At 36.0% G+C, this 20,439-nt stretch overlaps 1 protein-coding gene across 1 annotated transcript; it reads left to right on the forward strand.

The window, feature by feature from the left end:
• The first annotated feature begins 14,386 nt into the window (after positions 1 to 14,386).
• On the forward strand, positions 14,387 to 20,201 carry LOC135794114 (neural proliferation differentiation and control protein 1). The gene is made up of 4 exons (XM_065305268.1): positions 14,387 to 14,536; positions 16,475 to 16,636; positions 17,360 to 17,462; positions 17,596 to 20,201. The coding sequence occupies exons 1-4, from the start codon at positions 14,469 to 14,471 to the stop codon at positions 17,695 to 17,697; spliced, it is 435 nt and encodes a 144-aa protein (XP_065161340.1). The 5' UTR covers positions 14,387 to 14,468; the 3' UTR covers positions 17,698 to 20,201.
• Positions 20,202 to 20,439: the final 238 nt, after the last annotated feature.

Genomic DNA, 20,439 nt, shown 5'->3' on the forward strand with positions numbered 1-20,439 from the left:
GGGGTGCACGTTGCGTTACTAGAAAATCATTTAAACATAACACAAGTGAATACAACTGAGCGACGCGGAATTCATATTTAGACTTCAGGAAATATTTACCGGCATTTTTACTAGAGTAATTGAGTTTTTAACCAGTTTAAAAAGATTAAACAGTTTCCAATCCGCGTACAAACTCAAGATTTTCTTATTTTTGGGAATATTTGTTTAAAGACATGACATCGATGATAACATTTGAAATATTGTTGTAATTATGGTCCCAACATCCCTAAAAATTGCAATGCAAATTTCTATAACTTAAGCATGATTTTTCAGCTAATTTTGGGGATGCACGTTGCGTTACACACAAAATCATTTATACAAAACATAAGTGAATACAACTGAGCGACGCGGAGTTCATATTTAGACTTCAGGAAATATTTACTGGCATTTTTACAAGAGTAATTGAGTTTATAACCATCTTACAAATGATTAAACAGTTGCATATCCACATAAAACTCAATATTTAATTATTTTTGTTCCTCGATGTAACGACACTATATTTTACTTAAAACAACGGATATTCTCTTCTTTTTTGCCATTTTCTAAAGAATGCAGTTGATTACTCCACTTCTCTCGGTTCTTGTTATTTTCCGAAGTGAATTTCAAGCCTAATATTTTTCTAAACGCCCGCGAAGATTAATGACCAGACGTCTCGCACATTTTTCGACCAAACCAAGTGCGCATTATGAACATCAACACCAGCGCGCAAAAGGCATGTAGCGAAGCGGGGATGCTGCAGCAGGCGTGCGCAAACTATTTAACTAGCATGAACAGCGAGCGAGCAGCTGGTGACACACCGCCGCAAAAATAATTTATAACAAAACCTAACATAAAAAATCCTATACTTTGACTAGCGGTACATCCACCGAACACCGAACTCAATATTTACAAAATTTATACATTTTGTTGAAAATTTCAACTTTCGTGATTAGCAAAATATGAATTAAAAGGTGTGACTGACGTTTAGCATGTCAATTGTCAATTGCATTGCGCGTAATTATAATTAATTGCCGCGTTTTGTTCACCGGTTTGCTGCCGTGCCCCCGGTTTTCCGCCTCGCCGTTTGCTCATTACTCACGTTCTTGTTCCGTCGGGAATATCAGGGGGGAATCAGAGGGCGCGACGACGAATTCGAGCATGAAATCACGCCCGTCTTTAATTTTAAGACGATTGTGTTTTAATGAACCGGAACCATTCCATAATCGGACTACGGCCTACGGACGCAACTTTACCTCATCACGCAGAACGCTCAAACCCCGAAAAAGGTGCGTTTATTGACTACGGACGCAGGGAACAATCAACAATCAAGACGAAAATTTAAATTTTTAAATTTTTAAATGTAATTATCGAGAATTTTCTTTTGTTTTGTTTTGTTTTCGTTTGGCTTTGATTTATTTTATTTTTATTTGGTTGCAAAACGCAAAGATAAATAACATGCGCGACACAGTCGTAAAACCGTTCGTTTGCCATTATAAGAAAACGAAATCGCGAGCCGTGCTTCCGGTGATTATTTCACTCCACTTACGCTGCTAAGCCGAATTCGCTCGGATCGTCGTTCTGTTTGCCATTTTATGATACACACATTCAAATATTTGCTTTTGTTTCGCTTTCATCATCTTCTTTACAAGACAAATAAAAAATCCATCGTATTTTAACGTGATATTATGACAATAATAGTCTTTTGTTTGCTTACGGTATTACGGGTTGCCTACAGTTGTCAAATGTCAACGCTTGATCATTATAATACATTGCTCATGTGCTGTTCGGTTGGTTGCCTGCGCAAATCACACATTAATCCGTTTTATTTGCTTCTTGCTTGTTGCGCAGCACCGCAACACATTGTACATTACCAAGAATATTCGCAACATGAATTAAACACCCTTAGGTTATATTACGCTGAATAAATAATGCGATGTGAAGGGTTGAAGGCGTCTAAAACATGTGTTTATTTAATAAACGCTCCAGCGTAGTGCAGTGTGTGAGTTTAAGGTTATGTTTGGGTAAATATTAAGGTATAACATGTGTGTTGGCTTTGTGCGCTCGAGAATCTTGAGTAAACATGAAGTTAAGGCTACTTAAGTGTAACTAGTTTTAGGAAATATATATAAAAGTAGTAATTGAAAGTAATTTAAATCGTAAGAGCAGATTTCCGCTTTCGGAAACGTGCTTATCGCAGCGTTTTTCTCGAAATCTAAAATCTAAAAGTAAAATCGTGCCGGCACGTGCGACATCAGATGACAATTAAGCGAATTCGTTTGTCGCTAGTTTCCCCCCGGTCGTTTAAAATTCAACGCGCGCGTTGTCCCCGCCAGGCCAGGCCGAGACGTGTCGTCATCCCTTTCACCACCGCTTCCAGGCTGACTTGGCCCCCTCATAGTGGTGCACAATGGTCATTAGGATGTGTTCGTTTTGTTCGCTAAAGTAATTAGCATTAGTAACCGGCGCGCTGACGATGGTCGGCAACCAAGTATACACATATTCCGTAGCCGGAGTGAGTGTTATTATTCGCGTGGAGCGCATGAAAACATGCCTTATCTCGAATTGTCAGTTTCAATTATTCGGGCGGATTCCGCGAGCGCATATTTAAACGCAGTGTGCGGAAATATGTGTGTGTGTGGGTGATGTTTGCATTTGCTTGCAATTGTATCGCGTGCATCTGTTTCGAGCTTTGGAGCTCTTATAGTTGTAGTTGTAGTTGTTGCGTCGCTGTGGACGATTATTATGCTTTCCGCGGTGCATGTTGGGTTGCCTGGCTGCAGACGTGAGCGTGGCGCGCGCGCGCAAGTAGCACAATCGTGTGGCGGCGCGAGGTTAATGAAGTTGACGCTGTTGTGGATTTGTATTTATTATATTGTATTGCAGGGCTTATGGTATTACGGAATTATAGCAGACGTTATGGAATTAGGCGATTTGCAGCGGTGATGTGCAAGTAAAGACGAGTGCAGTAATGCTTGCTTAATAAATATAATCAGTATTATTGTAAAATTTGTGCATAATGTTAATGCGAGTGTTAATTTAACAGATTTAATCAAGCATCGTTGAAATTTTATCAATTAACAAAGAAAAAACTTGAAAAAAATTAATTTTTTCTTTCTAAGTTTAATTTTTACACTTTTTTTTTTATTATTTTTTGTTTTACGCGTTTTAACAATGAATGAAGACGAATAATCCGAAATAAAGCAAAAAGCGTCGAAATTAAATGTCAAACTGGTTGCGCGCCTCTCTGGCCGCTTGAAATGTGTCATAATATGCCCGAATGCGTGACCCACGCTTGCAGAGTAAATAAAAAATATTATTTTACGCGCCCCCCGCACGAATATCCCGGCGACAAAGCCGCGCGCAAAAAGAAAATCTATATAAATAAAAGCCAGTGCACAAACTCGTGGCGTGGTGTAGTCGTTTATTTTCCTTGAGGAAAGTGAGCACAGCGCAATGATATATTCAACATTAAACAAATCTAATAAAACGGAATAAAACAAAACGAAATGAAACCAAATAAATGACAGCCTCCAAGCGAAAGAGGGCCGAACGTAAAGTTAAATGACAAGCAGGACTCGCCGGGGGGTCAGGAAGTATGAAGAAAGGACGAAAATTGAAAGTTATTAAATTATATGTGCCTTTGGAATATAGAATGAGCAGTAAAATTTAAGGTGTGAAAAATAAAAGGTATTTTTCTTCATTTTTTAGACTAAAAATAGAAATTTTGATTTTTTGGTCTTTTTTGGCATTTTTTTTTCGGAAAAAATAGAATTTTTGTTGTTTTGACATTTTTTGGTAGTTTCCTGAAGTTTTTTTCTTTTTTTAAAAGTTTTATATGGAAATTAAGACCCCTCTAGCGCCATCTATGTATTAATAGCACTTAAAAGTTTGATATTTTTAAATGGAAATTATTTTTTCTTAATTTTTTGCATAAAAATATTTAAATTTTGTGATTTTTTACCAAAAAAGTTGAATTTTTGTGATTTTTTTTCTTTTTGAGGCATTTTGTGGTCTTTACCTTCAGTTTTCTCCCTTTTATAATTCGCTATCCGATTTACCAGAGCGTAAGTTGTTAATATTAATACTAAACGCGTCCTTTTGTCCCTTTTCCTGCCCTGCGGTTTTGTTTCTCTCCTTTGAGCTTTTTGTCCCACATTTTCCACACTTCCGCTTTCTTTATTTGCGTTCGTCACCTGTTCACCGTTGAAATAAACGCTTAACCATTTCCAGGTTTTTTTGAATTCTTATGTTAAATTCTCGTACATTAACGCAAAGAAAAACGTTTAAAATGCGCGCGAAATGTAAAAATGTCACGCTGTGTTATAATGATGATAAAAATGCAAAAATCTCAATAAACGCACGGCGACGATTACGACTTGGCATTGCGCAAGGTGGGCGAATGTAGGTCCTAATGTACCTTTGCGTTCCCCCCCAGAGCTGGGGCGCTTGTTAATTTCGCGTTATCCTTGGAAACTTTGCGACCGTCTCGCGACAGTTTTACGGCATTAAATTCGCTTTAAGGTCCGACGAAATAATGACGACTTCTGTGACTACGTGTCGTCAGGATTTAATTAAACGTCAATTTTCAAATATTCAGACACGTTTGAAATTAAAATTGAAACTGGGTTATAAAATTATTAATTTTGGTTTAGGAATAAATTTATTTATTGTAAAATCCGGATAAAAATGTTTACAAGCAATTAAAAGTTTTTTTCCGTGTTTAAAATCTTGTTTGGAACATGATTAATTGATTTCGGCCGATGGGTGATTATGATCCTCGTCAATTTTCGTCTTATCGAGATTTTTTATCGATTGTCGAACATTAACAAAGCACCAAAGTCTTGAAAACTCCCACGCTTTACACTTTTTTCTTTTTTCTTTCCTTTTCTCCTATTTTCATTGTTTTCATGTTCATCGCGTCCTTACAGCTCTTTTCTTGCTTTAATTTCCTTTCCGAATTTTTTCCCTTGCTTTTATAAACGTCGATAAAACCGAAAGGCATATCGTCGGAATCACCATCACAATCACAATCGCTATTCTCTTGCCCGTCGCGTCGCAGACGGTTACAGACGGAGCATAAAAGTTTGCGAAACTTTTCTAATGAATTCGAATTAAATCCATGCTGAGAGAGAGAACTGCGTGCTTCGGCTATAATACGGCTCGGTTGGGCTCTCGAGAGCCTGGCGCGTCCTTTGACACTCCTCTGAGAGAGGAATCATTCTCGCCGGCCGAAGACGCGAAAGGATGAGATTGATAAAAACGCGATTTTCGATTCAATTCATTTCAATTAAAAGCAAAAAAATTGAAAAGTGTGAAAGACAGCCGAGTGACAGCTCAAAGAATGATGAGAAATTCATTTATTCACATTTTTCTTTCCTTGGAAATCTTTTTTATATTTTTTTTATGTGGAACTTTGATGAAACTAAATACCGCGTCTATAGTATTAAATTTGTGCCACTCTAACAATGTCCGCAACCCGCATTACGGCACTCGATCGCTCAGCGTAATGTTGGTTGCCGCTGCTGCATAATTGCGATCATTTGTAGTTTGTTAGTTCTGGGCTATTACGGCTTCTCGATTTCCACTCGAAACGCGCGACTGTTAAATCCGGTATTACCGGCCGATTGATTCTCGAAATACGTGTAATAACCGACGAGAGTTTCCATCGCTCGACCGCCGCCGCCGCCGCCGCTTCCCGTGCGACTTAACTCGCGCGCACAACTTTGTTCCGTTTTCGTTAATGATGGCTCACGAATAATGGCTGGAAAATGTACGCCGGGTATAAACATCGGAAAATTTGCGTTTCAATGCGGCACACGGCTTATAATGACACCAATTTCGGCAGGAAGCGAAATATGAGGGTGGTTTTCTCCCTTTTTCCCTTCCGAAGTATTCGAACTGTCGTAAACACGATTTTCTACATTTTGAGGAAATGAAATTTTCGTCTTTTGCTGCTACTGTGGTGTGGTGTGGTTATTACTTTGATATTACAATTGCAATTTGTATCAAATTTTACTCGTAAATCTTTTTAACTTGTGTTGTTGTTGTTGTACACTTGGTTGCATATATTTTATTTTTATTTTTATTTTTACCTGGAAATGTGTTAAATAATGCACGCGCACGTTTTGTGCTTTCTTTCATTTTCCCTTCGCTTTCCCTGTTTCCAGTAGTTGTGTTTATATTATTCAACGCATGCACGAGTTTGCAAATATTAAAATTGCTTGCGCCGCGTTTATGCAAAGCTGCAAGTAGACGCGACGCGCGTTTCTACAATTCTCGCTATTCCCTGCTAACGTTTTTCCTTTTGTTGCAGGTAAGCATCGCCAAGAAAAAGGAGCAAAAACTTGAAGACGTCTAAGGCAGGCTGGATGTGTCGCGGCGCGCGCGCTACAAGGTTTGCATTTTAAACTCACACGCGCTGCGTATTTCTCATCCGCCGGCGATGAGGAACTTTAAGGGTGCAGCGTGAAAAGTTGGAAATGCCGGGCATTAAGCGCTTGTTTTTGGGATCAAGGGTGGGAACATAAAGAATAACACATATATAAAAGGTTTATAAGCGAAATAAGGCACAAGTGGCGCCATCTATGAATTAATAGCATTGAAAAGTTTTTTATTTTGATGTAAATTTACAAAAATTAGATTTTTTCGAGGGGAATGTTGAGATAAATTAGGAAAAGTTTTTCTACAGATGAAAAAATAAGAATTTAAGTTGAAAAGTGTAGAATTTTCATGCAAATTCGAATGAAATTAAATTTAACTAGCGTAATTTTCAACTTGACAATATAAAATATCATTTGTTACTATAATAGATACATAAAAGGTTTATTTTGAATTTAAGACATAACTAGCGCCATCTATGTATCAATAGCATAGAAAAGTTTCTTATTTTAACGTAAATTTACATAAATTTGATTTTTTTTAAAGCGTAATTCAAGAAGAAATTAGGTTTTTTTTTGTGCTGTCGTAAAAAGAAAAATATAGTTGAAAACTGCGGAAATTTCGGGAAAATTCAAAAGAAATCAAATTTAATTGGTAGAATTTTCATTTTGACAATAGAAAAACTCATTGCTTGTAGTAATAGATCCATAAAAGGTTTATTTTCAACATTTGACACCACTAGCGCCATCTATGTATTAATAGCATTGAAAAGTTTCATATTTTAACGCAAATTTACATAAATTTGATTTTTTCGAGGGTAAAAAATAAAAAAAATCAAGAATAAAATGTCTGCAGTCGTAAAAAGAAGAAATTAAGTTGAAAAGCTCTGAAATTTGATGAAAACCCGAGCGAAATAAAATTTAATTGGCATAATTTCCAGCTTGACAGTATAATATTTCACTGGCTACCTTTGTGGATGAAAGAAAAGCGCGCGGTGGGCGCATTATAGTGAAATAGTTTTCTTATTAAAGCTGAAAATTAAATTCGTATATAAATCTAATTGCGAAAGTTTAACTTTAGCGCTCTTTGGTCGCCCGTTGTCGTCGTCGACGGTCTTCGAGCTTAAAGCGGCTTAAAACTACAGCTTGCCACTTTGGGGCTGTTTCGTTTTACGGCGCTATGGAATTATGAAACACTGCGTCGGACGCGAATTAAATTAAAATAAAATAAAATAAAATCTCCGCGCGCTAGATACGCAAAAATATTCAGCAGCAGGTAATATACTAATATTATCGTATGAAAATATTTAGATTAAATTTTCGTGCTGCTAGCGACGGATTTTCTTTGATGTTCTGATATGATGCGTTAAAATACTTAAAATAAATATATTTTGATATATGTAATTTAATAGCTGGTGATGTACATTGGGTTGCATACTCGTAGGTTTAGATTTGTATTCATAAAAATTTATTTGAAAGTTGATGTTAACGCTGAACGTGATTTTGAGCTTTTATCGAAATGTGTACTGCATGTGCATGAAAACCATGAGGCGTGCCGCGTGACCACATAAAAGCTCGTAAAATGAAAGCCCATTTCTCCGAGGTCATTCAATCATTGTTTAAACTCTTTTAATGGCCGAAACGTGAGGAGAACTTACGATCTGCCGGCGGGTGACTTTTGTGGACGTACGTCCGACAAACGAGGATGACACTAAATTCCCTGAACCCTTTACAGCCCCTCGGATACGTTTTGATTTAAGCTCTCACGATTCGGATTTCCTTCGAATTAAAAGTTATGTTAGCAACCTATTGCCATAACGTAGAAGTGTATTTGTATTACTGGTTGCATATGTTTGAAATTTTAAATTTAAAGTCATTTAAAGCGATAAAACATATTTGTTTTGTAATATTGGTTGCCTATCTTTTTAAATTTTAAAAGTTTTGTAAGTTATAAATAGCTTTGAAGCGTTTTATTACTGTGTAAATGTCGTCGATTTAGCTTGTAAGTCGTTGAGTTATCCTTACAAAAGCTGTACACATTCGTATTCAATACGGACATGTCGTATTTATCGGATTTGCAAAGTTTAATGCAATATATTGCAAAAATAAAACACACAAAGACATTTTTTGGCAAGATTTTCAATGCAGATGTGCCTAAACTATTGTTAGATTTTTTATTCTAAGCAATTTTTTTCAACGACTATGAAAATTTGCTGCTCTATATTTATTCATCTAAACCCGTAAATTTCTTTTTTACGTTTAGATTTTAAGTTTAGGTTATTCCGAATCTAATTTATAGTGATGGTTATCGATTAAGATGTTTATCAGCGGAAGGAAGTAAATATCTTCCGGAATGCATCCTCCACCGTTTCCCAGCTGATTTAAGCGCTACCCCAGAGAGTAGCTAGAAGGTTGTGAGGTTAGGTGGAAGTTGTACGGCACGCACAGCCGGCGCATGCCTTCTTACTCTGTCTGCTCTTGTTGTGCGCCTGTTTTCCCACACGATTCCGCCGCGATTGCGTTAATCCTCGCGCTTTGTCGAATTAATTAATTAACCTAATTGAGTTTGCGTACCGCCAGCGGCGTACGTTTAATGCGCCGCCGCGTGCTGGTCGTGCAATTGAAATAATTGAAAGGTAAACGCTTTTGACTGTGCTCGAGAAGTTGCAGTTGCAAAACCGCACAGTATGCAAACCAACACTGCACACAAAAAGGGTTGTAAATGTTTCGGGATTAGTAAGATATAAACAGAATAACATGGGCGCAAACGAAATGTGACTGAAGTTGTTGTGTGATGTGGAAGTTGCTGCGGGTAACGCAATGCGGAAGACGTGAGCAAATTGAGGGCGGAAATCAAAGTCGAATCAAGCGTGGGGAAATTATATACGAGTACATACAGACAAAAGCCAAAGCAATCAAACATGTTACTATTGAACTGAGCTGTCTTTAAGCCAAATCTCCTGAATATTTAATCATTAAAATAATAAAAATACAAAATTTTAATAAATTTATAACTAGCGCCATCTATGGGGAATTATTATGCAGAGTAGTGGAGTTATATACATTGCCATAAGTCCAGAAATGTTTGATGTCAACATCAAACACCGCGAATTTCAGTAATTAATATCGCCAAACTCAACTCTCTCAACGCGTGCTTATCACCGGCCGCCATCTTCGAGTCCTCCACCCCGATCTACGAGTGCATTTAATTTGCATGAAACCATCGGTGCGTCAAATCTCGCCGCTGACTTGCTCACGAGGGTGGACGGCGCAACAAAAAGTCAAACATCAAATATTTGCGGTGCACTCGGCATGCAGGTCGTTATATTTAATAGAATAAATGTGTAATGTTGGTTGCAGGCGTATTAGGCCATGCGTAGTGTGTTTGTTTTTGTTGCTACGACTGGTAGTTTGCTTTGAATACGAACAATTCGCATTTGTGAAGTTTATGAAGTAATAAACTTTTTTGTTGAAAAAAAAGAGTTTTGAAGTATAGTGGCACTCAACTAAATATAACTCAAAGGTACGGAATTTTATTATGTTATAACGAGGTGTTGTTATATCAGGAAACACAAAAATACCAAAATACTGAGAATTCTATAATGGATTGGTATGTGTTTAATTTTTGTAAGTTGGTTATAAAACTCAATTACCTTGTAAAAATGCCGGTAAATATTTCCTGAAGTCTAAATATGAATTCCGCGTCGCTCAGTTGTATTCACTTTGTGTTGTGTTTGCAAATGATTTTCTAGTAACGCAACGTGCAATCTCCAACAAATTAGCTGAAAATCGCTTAAGTTATAGAAATTTGTACTTGCAATCTAGATGTTTAGATCATAATTACAACAATATTTCAAATGTTACCATCGATGTCATGTCTTTTAAAAATATTCTAGCTCATAATTTCTTGAAATGAATATATTTCGTCGTTACACACAGAGAAAACTGTTACTATAACGAGGAAATTAATATACACCAAACTTCAAAGTTCTTCAAATTTCTGTCATTATAAAATAGTAAAATACTTGAATATAGTTTTTTGCATAAAACAGTTAAAATTAAAATTAAATTATATTCTTGTCCACCGAGTGACATTTGTCTTTCTAGTTGTTCCGCAAAAGCTGCTGAAGAACCCAAAGGGTCGATCCATCATCCCGCGTGCTTTTACGGTCATTTTTTATCCTCTTAAGAGATCAAAAACTCATGACTGGAGTCTCGTGTTCATTTTTATTTTCTTTACCTAATTCCCTCGAGCGGAAGCGGAAACTTTTAAAAATGCTACTTATCATTTATTTATTTTTTATTTTTATTTCAAAATAAATTACCCCAACTTTAATAGTCCGCCATATTTATTTACTTCAAAGTAATGCATTCTGCCGTCGAGTATCTGAAATCCCGAAAGTTAACAGTTATTTATTATATCAGCGATGCAAATCCCCAGTGGCGCGCGCACAAAAAACGACTCACAACTTTCACACAAATACAATACACACATATTATATATGTATAGATGCGTATAAAAAGCGTGTTTAAATGCACAATGAAAAGTTTATATAATCCGATTTGATTAATTACGTTCGCGGTTGCGGCGACGCGCGTCGCCCCTTTTGCGCTTTCCCCGTGCGCCACGCGGGGAAAAGCGATTCGTACGAATTAAAGCGATACTGCCGAACGCGCAGCGAATATAAAATCGTCCCTCTTGCGTCGTTTAGCGGTTGAGAGGGTTGCTCTCGAGCAGGCAAAATCCGGGCAAAAGGGACGAATACGTGCGGATAAAGTTGCCGACACTCGACGTTGAATCACGTTTAATTCGCTTAAAATACGGAGAAAAATGCGAGAAAATCATCTGAAAGACAATAAATAATATCAAATGTTAATTGTGCAGACTATCATTGATATTGATTTATTTTGGTAAAAGGGAGGGGTATGAATGTATAAATATTAAACTAAACACAATAATCCTTCGTAGAATAAGCATAAATCTTTGATAACGCCGCTAATTCCTACAATTTTGTTTTATTGCTTCATGCGTAAGAGAATATTAATGAATGTAATTTAAGTGTATTCTATGGGAAAAGACTAAATTCGGTTATTTTGATAAGTTTATACATTAGGTTATGTTGTGGTGGTAGCGTAACCAAAACATACACAACTAGTAATAGAATAATCATTTTACTTAGATCTATGTCTATTTTTTGAGATTATGTTGTGTTACAAAACCAAACATACATATATCAATAAAATAATTATTTTAGATAGGTTTACGTTGATTTCTTTGAAGTTATGTTGTGGTAGGTAACCAAACATACATAAATAGCTATGGAGTAATCATTTTACTTAGATTTACGTTGATTTTGAGGTTATGTTGTGTTATCATTGGAGAAAAATCAAATACTTGTATTTTAGTTGTTTTATGTTTGATTTTTATTATTTATTATTCTCGTCACGTTTTCAGTAAACTTGGTTTTGCTCGCGTTGTTTTTCCAGTCTACACTATGCGTTTTGCGTTATTTAAGGACACTGGCGACGATGGTAAACGTCGGCGGCGAACACCGCAAATCGGATATAACGCGGTTTTGATAATGCGGGTGACGTGCCAACCGCCCCGGCCTGGTGGTGGTGGCTTATCATCAAATTGCAAACGCGGCCAGCGAGCGACAAAAAGCACAAAAACAGCAAAGCACACTGAGAGTTTGTGGCCGGTGTAATGGTGCTAGTGGTGGTGGTCGTGGTTGTGGTCTGTCAAAAACGAAGAAAACGTTGATGGTTTCTTTGTTTTGCTTTGCGCCGCGCGTTGTAATGTAACAAGCCGCGTGAGTCTGGCGTGGAAAAGCTGGAAATATTATGCGAGCGCAATACGTCCCCGTACTCGTACATTCGGTGTTTTAGCGGCGTGCACAAAGCTGTGTATGAAGGCTACGAGAAACGCGCCGGAATCTTCTTTTGCGTTTCATCCCCTTTATATTCTTTATTATTCGTTGGTTTAATGTGTGTGTGCAGGCGCGCTTGTGCGGCTGGCGTATTGTGTATTTTAGGGCATTAGAAGGAATTTGCGATGGTATATTCTGCGCTACGAGTATTTTTGTGAAGGAAGGACTTAAATTTAAACAGTCTTATATTTTTTTGGCACAGAGTATGCGCATGAAATTTACTTTTTCGGTAAATATTTTGTTGATTTTGAAATCACACTGTATATTTAATCAATTTTTAAGTTATAAAAATTTGCATTGCAATTTGTAGGGATGTTGGGATCATAATTACAACAATATTTCAAATGTTACCATTGATGTTATGTCTTCAAAAATATTCTAGATCATAATTTGCTAGAAATGAAAATATTTTCGTCGTCACACAGAGGAAATTAATATTAACCACCAAATTGAACAATTTTGTCGTTATAGAGAGGCTACACTGTAAATAATAAATAAATAGCGAGTATTTAATATTTACCATTCGGATTGAAGGCTTCTGTAGGTGATTCCGCCATCTTGAAACTAATTTTGAAGTAGTTTGAAAGTCAACACTTAATGCTAGATGTCAAATGGTTGTTTTGCTTTCACTGCGTGCATTTACTAACAGTGTGATAATGATAACAGCACTCTTATCGCCTGTAAACACAATTTTTGTTTGCGGTGTGACTGATCACGTCGCCAGTTACAACTCGACTGATTTGAGTCGTGCTAAACTTACGCTGCCGCTAAATATAACCTTCAAATTTAGCACAGAGCCGGCTTTAATTATTTTAAATCTCAAAATTAATTATTTTCTTCTGAATAGTGAAATTGTTTGTATTGTTCTAATGAAATGACTGCCGAACGCTTAATGGCAATTAAGTTCTTTGTCTCTAGCGGCGCGCTTAATTAACCAGCGCCCTAAAAGTCAATAAATAGTTTTTTTCTATTGCCCGTTCATCGTTTAACTCTTGATTAGCGCTAATAACCCAATACGACGCCGCACTATCGTCGGTTTAGTGCATTTAATAACGACACCGTTGCGAATTGTGCATTGTGTATGTCTGGTTGAGTCGATTTTCAAATTTCAATTAAGTAATCATGGCGTGTCGAAAGCACGCATTCATACAAATTGGATTGAATGTCTGTTCAGCGAATCTCATTACTTAAGTGATTAACAGGTTTAAATATAGAATTTCACGCACCATTTTACGATTCACGAATTTTTACAATGTACAACAACGCCATCTGCTTTCCAATAGCTCTAAATGAAAAAGGAAAGTTTCATTTTTGTTGAATTACGTTAACGTGAATTTCGATTAAGTATATTAAGTATAAGAGGGTACTTGTGTGACCTTCGCAGCCCTTCGACCCTTTTGACAGCGTTTTATCCTTTCGGAATTTAATAACGTCAGTATGTGAACACATAAAAAACGTACGAGTACATCAACGAATTGATTCGTCGCGGCATGATCGAGATTACAAGCTTGTATTCATGTACAAAGGAATGGCTGTCAGCGTTGGACTTTGTGATTACAATAGGAAAAAAAAATTATTCAATTTTGTTGAATGCATCGCATGCAGGATTAAAATTGACACTATGCAACCAACTATACACGTATACTATGGCATTGTGCGGGGTTTATTATGTGAATGTGACAGATGAAAATTTAGTTGAATGTAACACACAAAGGAATAAAACTTGACATTAGGCAACCAACTATACACAAATATAATGGTTTTATTTTGCATTTATTATTATAAATACTCTGCAAGACGTTACAAATATTTATAGACGAAAAATATTTGATATTATTGAATGCAACACAAGTAGCACTAATATTAACACTATGCAACCCACAGAACACCTGAACACTTAAGCTGTATTCAGTTTTATTTCCGTCCATCACTTCACTTCTTTCTATTTCTATTCACGTGTTTTTCGGAATCGTTTTGTACTCTGGTTCGACGCTTTCTTGAGCACTTTGGGTTCTATTCACCGCCGGCGGCGCAGACCGCACTCGCGGTGGCGGAGGCGGCAGTTTTGCGCCGGTGCTCATGGGAGCAACACGCGGGCAGTGCGAAGCGCTCGAATCCGCGCGAGGAGTTCACAAACACCTTCATGTTTAATAATGTGGTGGAGTTCTTGCATTCGATGAAAGAAGGGTTGCATAATGCGACGCAGGAAGCGTAAGAAAAGAAAATATTTTTATTTTTTAAATAAAACATTTTAACTTTTAAAAAAGAAGTAATAGTTGTTGAAGGGTAGTAAAATAAAGCTGCGTTCGATATAATCTCTTCTTTGACATAAGCTTTTATGTTCGACATTGTAGCTTTTTTATTCTTTGTTCGGGGAACGATTTAGTACACATTAAATATTCCATCAATTTATACGGACATTTGAGACTGATAAACTCAATTTCCCGATAAAAATTTATTTCGATTTGGTAAATTATAAATTATGTTAGGCAACCAAATACACACTTCAAACTAATAGGCAACCCAAGTTACTAATGTAAATATCTATACACTAAAATCAACTCAGACAGAACTTAGAATTGCAAATGTCATATTTGAATAGGTAATTAATATTTGATTCACAAAATTATTTCTGCAACGCAGTGTTAATAAGATATAGTCATGTATTTGTGGTTGTGAGGTCACAACGACAGAAAGGCAAAGTCTGAATCTGACACTAAGATAAATGTGCGCTAATCGCACCACAATGCATGCAATCAGAAGCGTACAATTCAAAGTTAATTTCCAACTTGAATACGAAAGTATCTAGGCAACCAACACTACAATCAAACACTGACATGTATTGTTGGTTGCTTAATATTTTTATCCTCTGAGGAGAGTCTTAACCGAGGTATTTTCCGTGACCTTCATCTTGAAATTCCCGCACGTTCAGCAATTTCATCATCTTTCATCGCGGCGGAATGTCGTCTGAATAATGAATACAGAATTATACGCGTGAAGGCAAACCGGAATGGAATCGAAATAAAAACTTAGAATACCAAATTACACACCTTCGCGCGAATATGACATCTGACGTTCGTAAATATTTTCATATTATTTGCACTTGGAATTTGATGAAATTGCACTCTCGGCTTGTGCGAGAGAGGAAAAATCGTAAAAGCTGAATAACGCAGTGAATGGATGTGCGGGCGCCATCTTGATTGATTGGTGTTCCCTGAAGGGACATTAATTCCGTTTTTCGACTCTTCCACTTTCCGGCTTCCGTTGGCCACTTTTAGAAATCGAAAAATCGTGGAATAAAAATAACTTTCGGGGCTAATGCGGGTTTAAAAGTTGTTTGGAACTAGGGGTGTGAATTTTGAGTTTTATACCGGTATACCGGTACTACCGGTATTTGGAAAATTAGTTAGAAGAGTTAAATTTAATAAAAAAATTAATTTTGTGAAAGAAAATCCATAAAAACATGCGTTTTTTATGTTAAATTATTGATAAATTTAATAAAAATCAATAACGAATTAAATTTAAATTAATAATGAGAATTTTAATTATTTGTTATGCTGTCACCACTACCCGTAATCATTATAAACAATGCAAAATGCAAGTCTTGCTGTATCTCATTTTTGGTATAAGTTTCAAATTAAATTTATTGTCATTGTGAAGCCTTCCTAACCTTACTTAAGTACAAAGTACCTACTCATTCTTGTCTGATATTGAATTGTTGTTAAATTTCGTTTCCGCACGGTGTATTTCTTTGGTATCATTTTGGTAGATAGATAGATAGATATAAATCTTGTTTTCCTTCTGTTTCAGTCTTTGTAACAACTAAAACCAAATTCAAACGTAAAACAAAGATAACCTTAAATAAAACTAAGTTTTGAGGTTAAATCACGTATGCATTGATTTCATTCGCAGATTTTTGACGTAGATTCACGGTTATATGAAAAATTTTCACAAATAATTGATAAATAACTAATAATTTTGCTCTTCTTTCAAAAGTTAGTAACTTACAGAAAAATACCGGTATTATAACCGGTAATACCGGTATTTAAGATATTAATGTAAAAAATAATGGTATTTTACACTCTTATTCTCCTAAACTAATTTTATTTCGATTATTGCATATTATTAGTTTTTATTTCCTTGTTCCAGTTTACAAAAGCATGTAAAAAACGCCTCCGACGCTGAATATCCGGCGTACGGAGTGACAGGACCCAATAAGGAGGTTTCACCATCCGGGGATCGTCGCCTGGCCCAATCGGCGCAAATGTACCACTACCAGCATCAGAAACAACAAATCATCGCAATGGAAAGGTAAATACATCTATATAATTTTTATTTTTTCCGTTTGTTCAATTTGTGCTATGCAACCAATATTACAATTTGCATACTCTATAAATATTGGTGGCCTAGCGTGTTTTTATCGATTATATTACGGCATTGCGCAGTGTTTATTATTATAAATGCGTTGTTTAAACACGAGAGGGTTTTCAGTCCGAGTCCTGCCTGAACGGCTCCGTTGGGGCTTAGCGCACCTTTCGCACACCCTTCACCAGCCACTTTCCATTCATCCTTCTACCTTATACCTTATAATGACGTAAACCCTCATAACAAACGATCTGCCATTATCGTTTATTCAGCATCTCATTTATTCAGTTTAAAGTTAATCATAATAATTCCCTGCTTGGATTATGGACCACTCGCGGCCATATTTAATATTTTTACTTTGCTTTACTTTGAGTGTATGGCATTTATTTTCGCTGTCATTAACGGCGATCTCTGGAGACACTCGGTGACGTGCTGCTTTTGTTTGCCTTCCGCTTTGTTTGCGTTTGTGGTTTAACTGCTGATTTTATTTTCTCGGAAAAACTTTGTTCTCCTCAAATTGAATGAAAAAAGGAAATCAAGTTAGGAAAGAAATAAAATTACATAGTTATGCAACCAAATTAACTTAGGAAAGACGCGTGGGTTGCGTGTGCGTTAATTAAAAATAATGCGAGTTGTTAATTAAGTGTCGTTTTTCTTGATTGTCTGCAGGGCAGCGGCGACTGAAAGGCACGGGTCCATTTCGGAGGCGGACAGTGATGAAGAGAACGAAGAGGGTGATTACACCGTGTACGAATGCCCTGGACTAGCGCCGGTGAGACAAGAAAATCTATTTATAACCTCACCTGTCAAAGTTTTAAAAATCATACCTACTTATCGCATGATTTACGACTGAGAAGAATTTGTTTTTATATCTAATCTTCTTAATTTTTTGTGTTGGTTTTTAGACTGGCGAAATGGAAGTGAAGAATCCAATGTTCCAGGACGATCCGACTCCGGCGCAGACGCCGCAGCAGAAGCAGTCGGATGGCTCCGGGGCAAAGAAGTGAAGTGTGCGGCGTGCATGAGAATCCACCACCCCCACCGCATCCATTGCCGCCACCACCGCAACCACCGTCGCTTTGCTAATGATGCTGTGCACGCTCACCGTCATCCACCTGCGGTTGCTTGCAAGCGTCGCTGTCGTCGTACTGCTCCACCTAACCTCACACCACACTTGACACATACAAGAGACAGCCACATATCATAGCGGAATTTACTTGCGTGCACAGCTCAACAGAATCACACACTCACGTAACAAATGAAAACCAACAATGAGCTTTTGATGTATCTACATACCTACTTAGCTACTTTCAGACATTTTCGGAGTTTATTTGTGTCTCTTCACTAGTTGTGTAAATGTAGCCTTACATGATGGCGGACAAGTTGACCAATCATAGGTTTTGGGTAAATTACGAACATGCACGATGAAAGTTCCGATTGTAAGCGACACGTCCATTAGAAAATCAAAGAGAAAAGAAAAACAAGAAATGAACACATAACCATACTTAATCTAAACAAATATTTAGACGGAGAGTTACGTATGATACAATTAACGTAAATAGAACAATCTGTTTGATTATGTAAAACGATTATTTTAATGTTAATTGGGTTTGTGTTGGTTTTGTTTTTTGAAGGGCGAATTTAATTTGCAATGACATTCGCAGATTTTATCATGAAATCATTGAAATGTTAATGAAAGACGTTTGATTTGCGTTTGTTTGTCAAGTTTCTCGCGATGCATCAACATCGTTATCATTAATGATAGAAAAATAGTTAACTATAACAAATGAAAGCTAGCTGTCAGAGAATTACGCGCACAAATAATGTCGTAACGCAACGAATGAGAATCATGAGGAATGAAAATTGTTTTGCATGTTGATCATTCGCTGTTCGTTGCGCAATAAATAGCTGTAAGTTACTGACTTTTGAGAGATGAGCGAAATTATTTATTATTTATTCATTATTTGTGAAAATGATTCATATAACCGTGAAGTTACCTCAAAAATCTGCGAATGAAATCAATGCAAACGTGATTTAACCTCAAAACTTAGTTTTATTTTAAGGTTATCTTTGTTTTACGTTAGAATTTGGTTTTGCTTGTTACAAAGACTGAAACAGTAGGAAAACAAGATTTATATCTATCTATCTATCTACCAAAATGATACCAAAGAAATACACCGTGCGGAAACGAAATTTAACAACAATTCAATATCAGACAAGAATGAGTAGGTACTTTGTACTTAAGTAAGGTTAGGAAGGCTTCACAATGACTAAATTTATGTATGAAACTTATACCAAAAATGAGATACAGCAAGACTTGCATTTTGCATTGTTTATAATGATTACGGGTAGTGACAGCATAACAAATAATTAAAATTTAGCATATTTAGTCGAACATCAAGTATAAAACTTGCTATGAACTCATTATTAATTTAAATTTAATTTATTATTGATTTTTATTGAAATTAACGATAATTTAACCTAAAAAAGCTTGTTTTTAAGGTTTTTCTGATGCAAAATTATTATTTTATGTGTAATTTTGTTGTGGTGAGTTCAAAGACAAGTTCTTTAGTTGATTTCATCGTAAATATCTCGAAATATTGCAAGAAATATATCAAAACATGCAAAACAAGCAACAAATTACCCGCACCTAATGCATAATCTAAGAACTAACCAAATAAGTAACCAAATAACACACTTACAACCTAACAGAAAACTAATAACAGTAATAACGTACGTAACCTAACATCATCAACACGCTTGAGTAGATTTTGAGGTTAGTAGTTAGTCGCTAGTCGATGGCGCGGCAGAATTAGTTGTAGCTGCAGATGCGATATCTTCCAACATTCCAACAATCCTGTTATCTATTATTATGATTATCGATCGAACTGTCACACTATCGAAACGAACGGTTTCATCGAATTGTTTGCTTTAACTCGCTTCTAGCATTATTTTCAGCTCAAAACAAAAATCTCTGTATTTTTAACTCTAATGATGAATCTTCTTCCACCCAGTAATTTATACTTAAGCTTATTCTAATGACTTTAGTAAATATTAAACATTTAGTGATTGTTACTGAAGTGAATTTGATTACTGAATTAAGTTTGATTAAATCAATTAACATGTGTTACGATTGCGATTGAGTTGAAACATTTGAAAGAAGAAACAAATCTATTTATATATTTCTACTATACATACATTATAAATAAATAAAAAATATATAAATATATATTATATATAAAATATTATATTATACGATGAAAACCAAAACTAATGAAATGAGATTAACTGTAATTACTAAACAATTGTGTATAGAATAATTACCAAAATGGCGAAAATACATAAATGTTGAATGATGAATATTATAGCGAACAAAGAATACCAAAATTTCTGTTGTTTTACACTCATTTTGTTTAAATTCGATTCAATTCAACGTCCAGACTGTGTACACAGAGAATGTAGTGTAAATTAATCTATAATATACAAAATATAATAAATGTACATAAACTAAGCTTTGTTTTCAACGTCGCTGCCATTATTTATTTATTTTAAACATAATATTGTTTCATTTTAGTTTATTTTATGATAGGCAACCAAATATACAGCAAAACTTTGTACATATTCGTTGATATTCGTTTAGTGTCGGTTAAGGGTGCGCAGTTTACGTATGAGTAAAATAAATTAAATGTGCACTTAAACTGCAATTAAACATAACAAAATAATGATTTTTCTATTAATATTTAGACTGT

This window comes from Atheta coriaria, unplaced genomic scaffold (genome assembly GCF_025399875.1).
Source record: "Atheta coriaria isolate IRGN ID8LTWV9N9 unplaced genomic scaffold, Caltech_Dcor_3.1 hic_scaffold_6_pilon, whole genome shotgun sequence".
Lineage (NCBI taxonomy): Eukaryota > Metazoa > Arthropoda > Insecta > Coleoptera > Staphylinidae > Dalotia > Dalotia coriaria.

Bases quoted from the DNA above. Each gene is read 5' to 3' on its own strand.
- LOC135794114 (XM_065305268.1), top strand. From the start codon at position 14,469: ATGTTTAATAATGTGGTGGAGTTCTTGCATTCGATGAAAGAAGGGTTG. The intron at 14,537-16,474 runs GTAAGAAAAGAA...TCCTTGTTCCAG, and splicing joins CATAATGCGACGCAGGAAGC to TTTACAAAAGCATGTAAAAA. The intron at 17,463-17,595 runs GTGAGACAAGAA...GTTGGTTTTTAG, and splicing joins AATGCCCTGGACTAGCGCCG to ACTGGCGAAATGGAAGTGAA.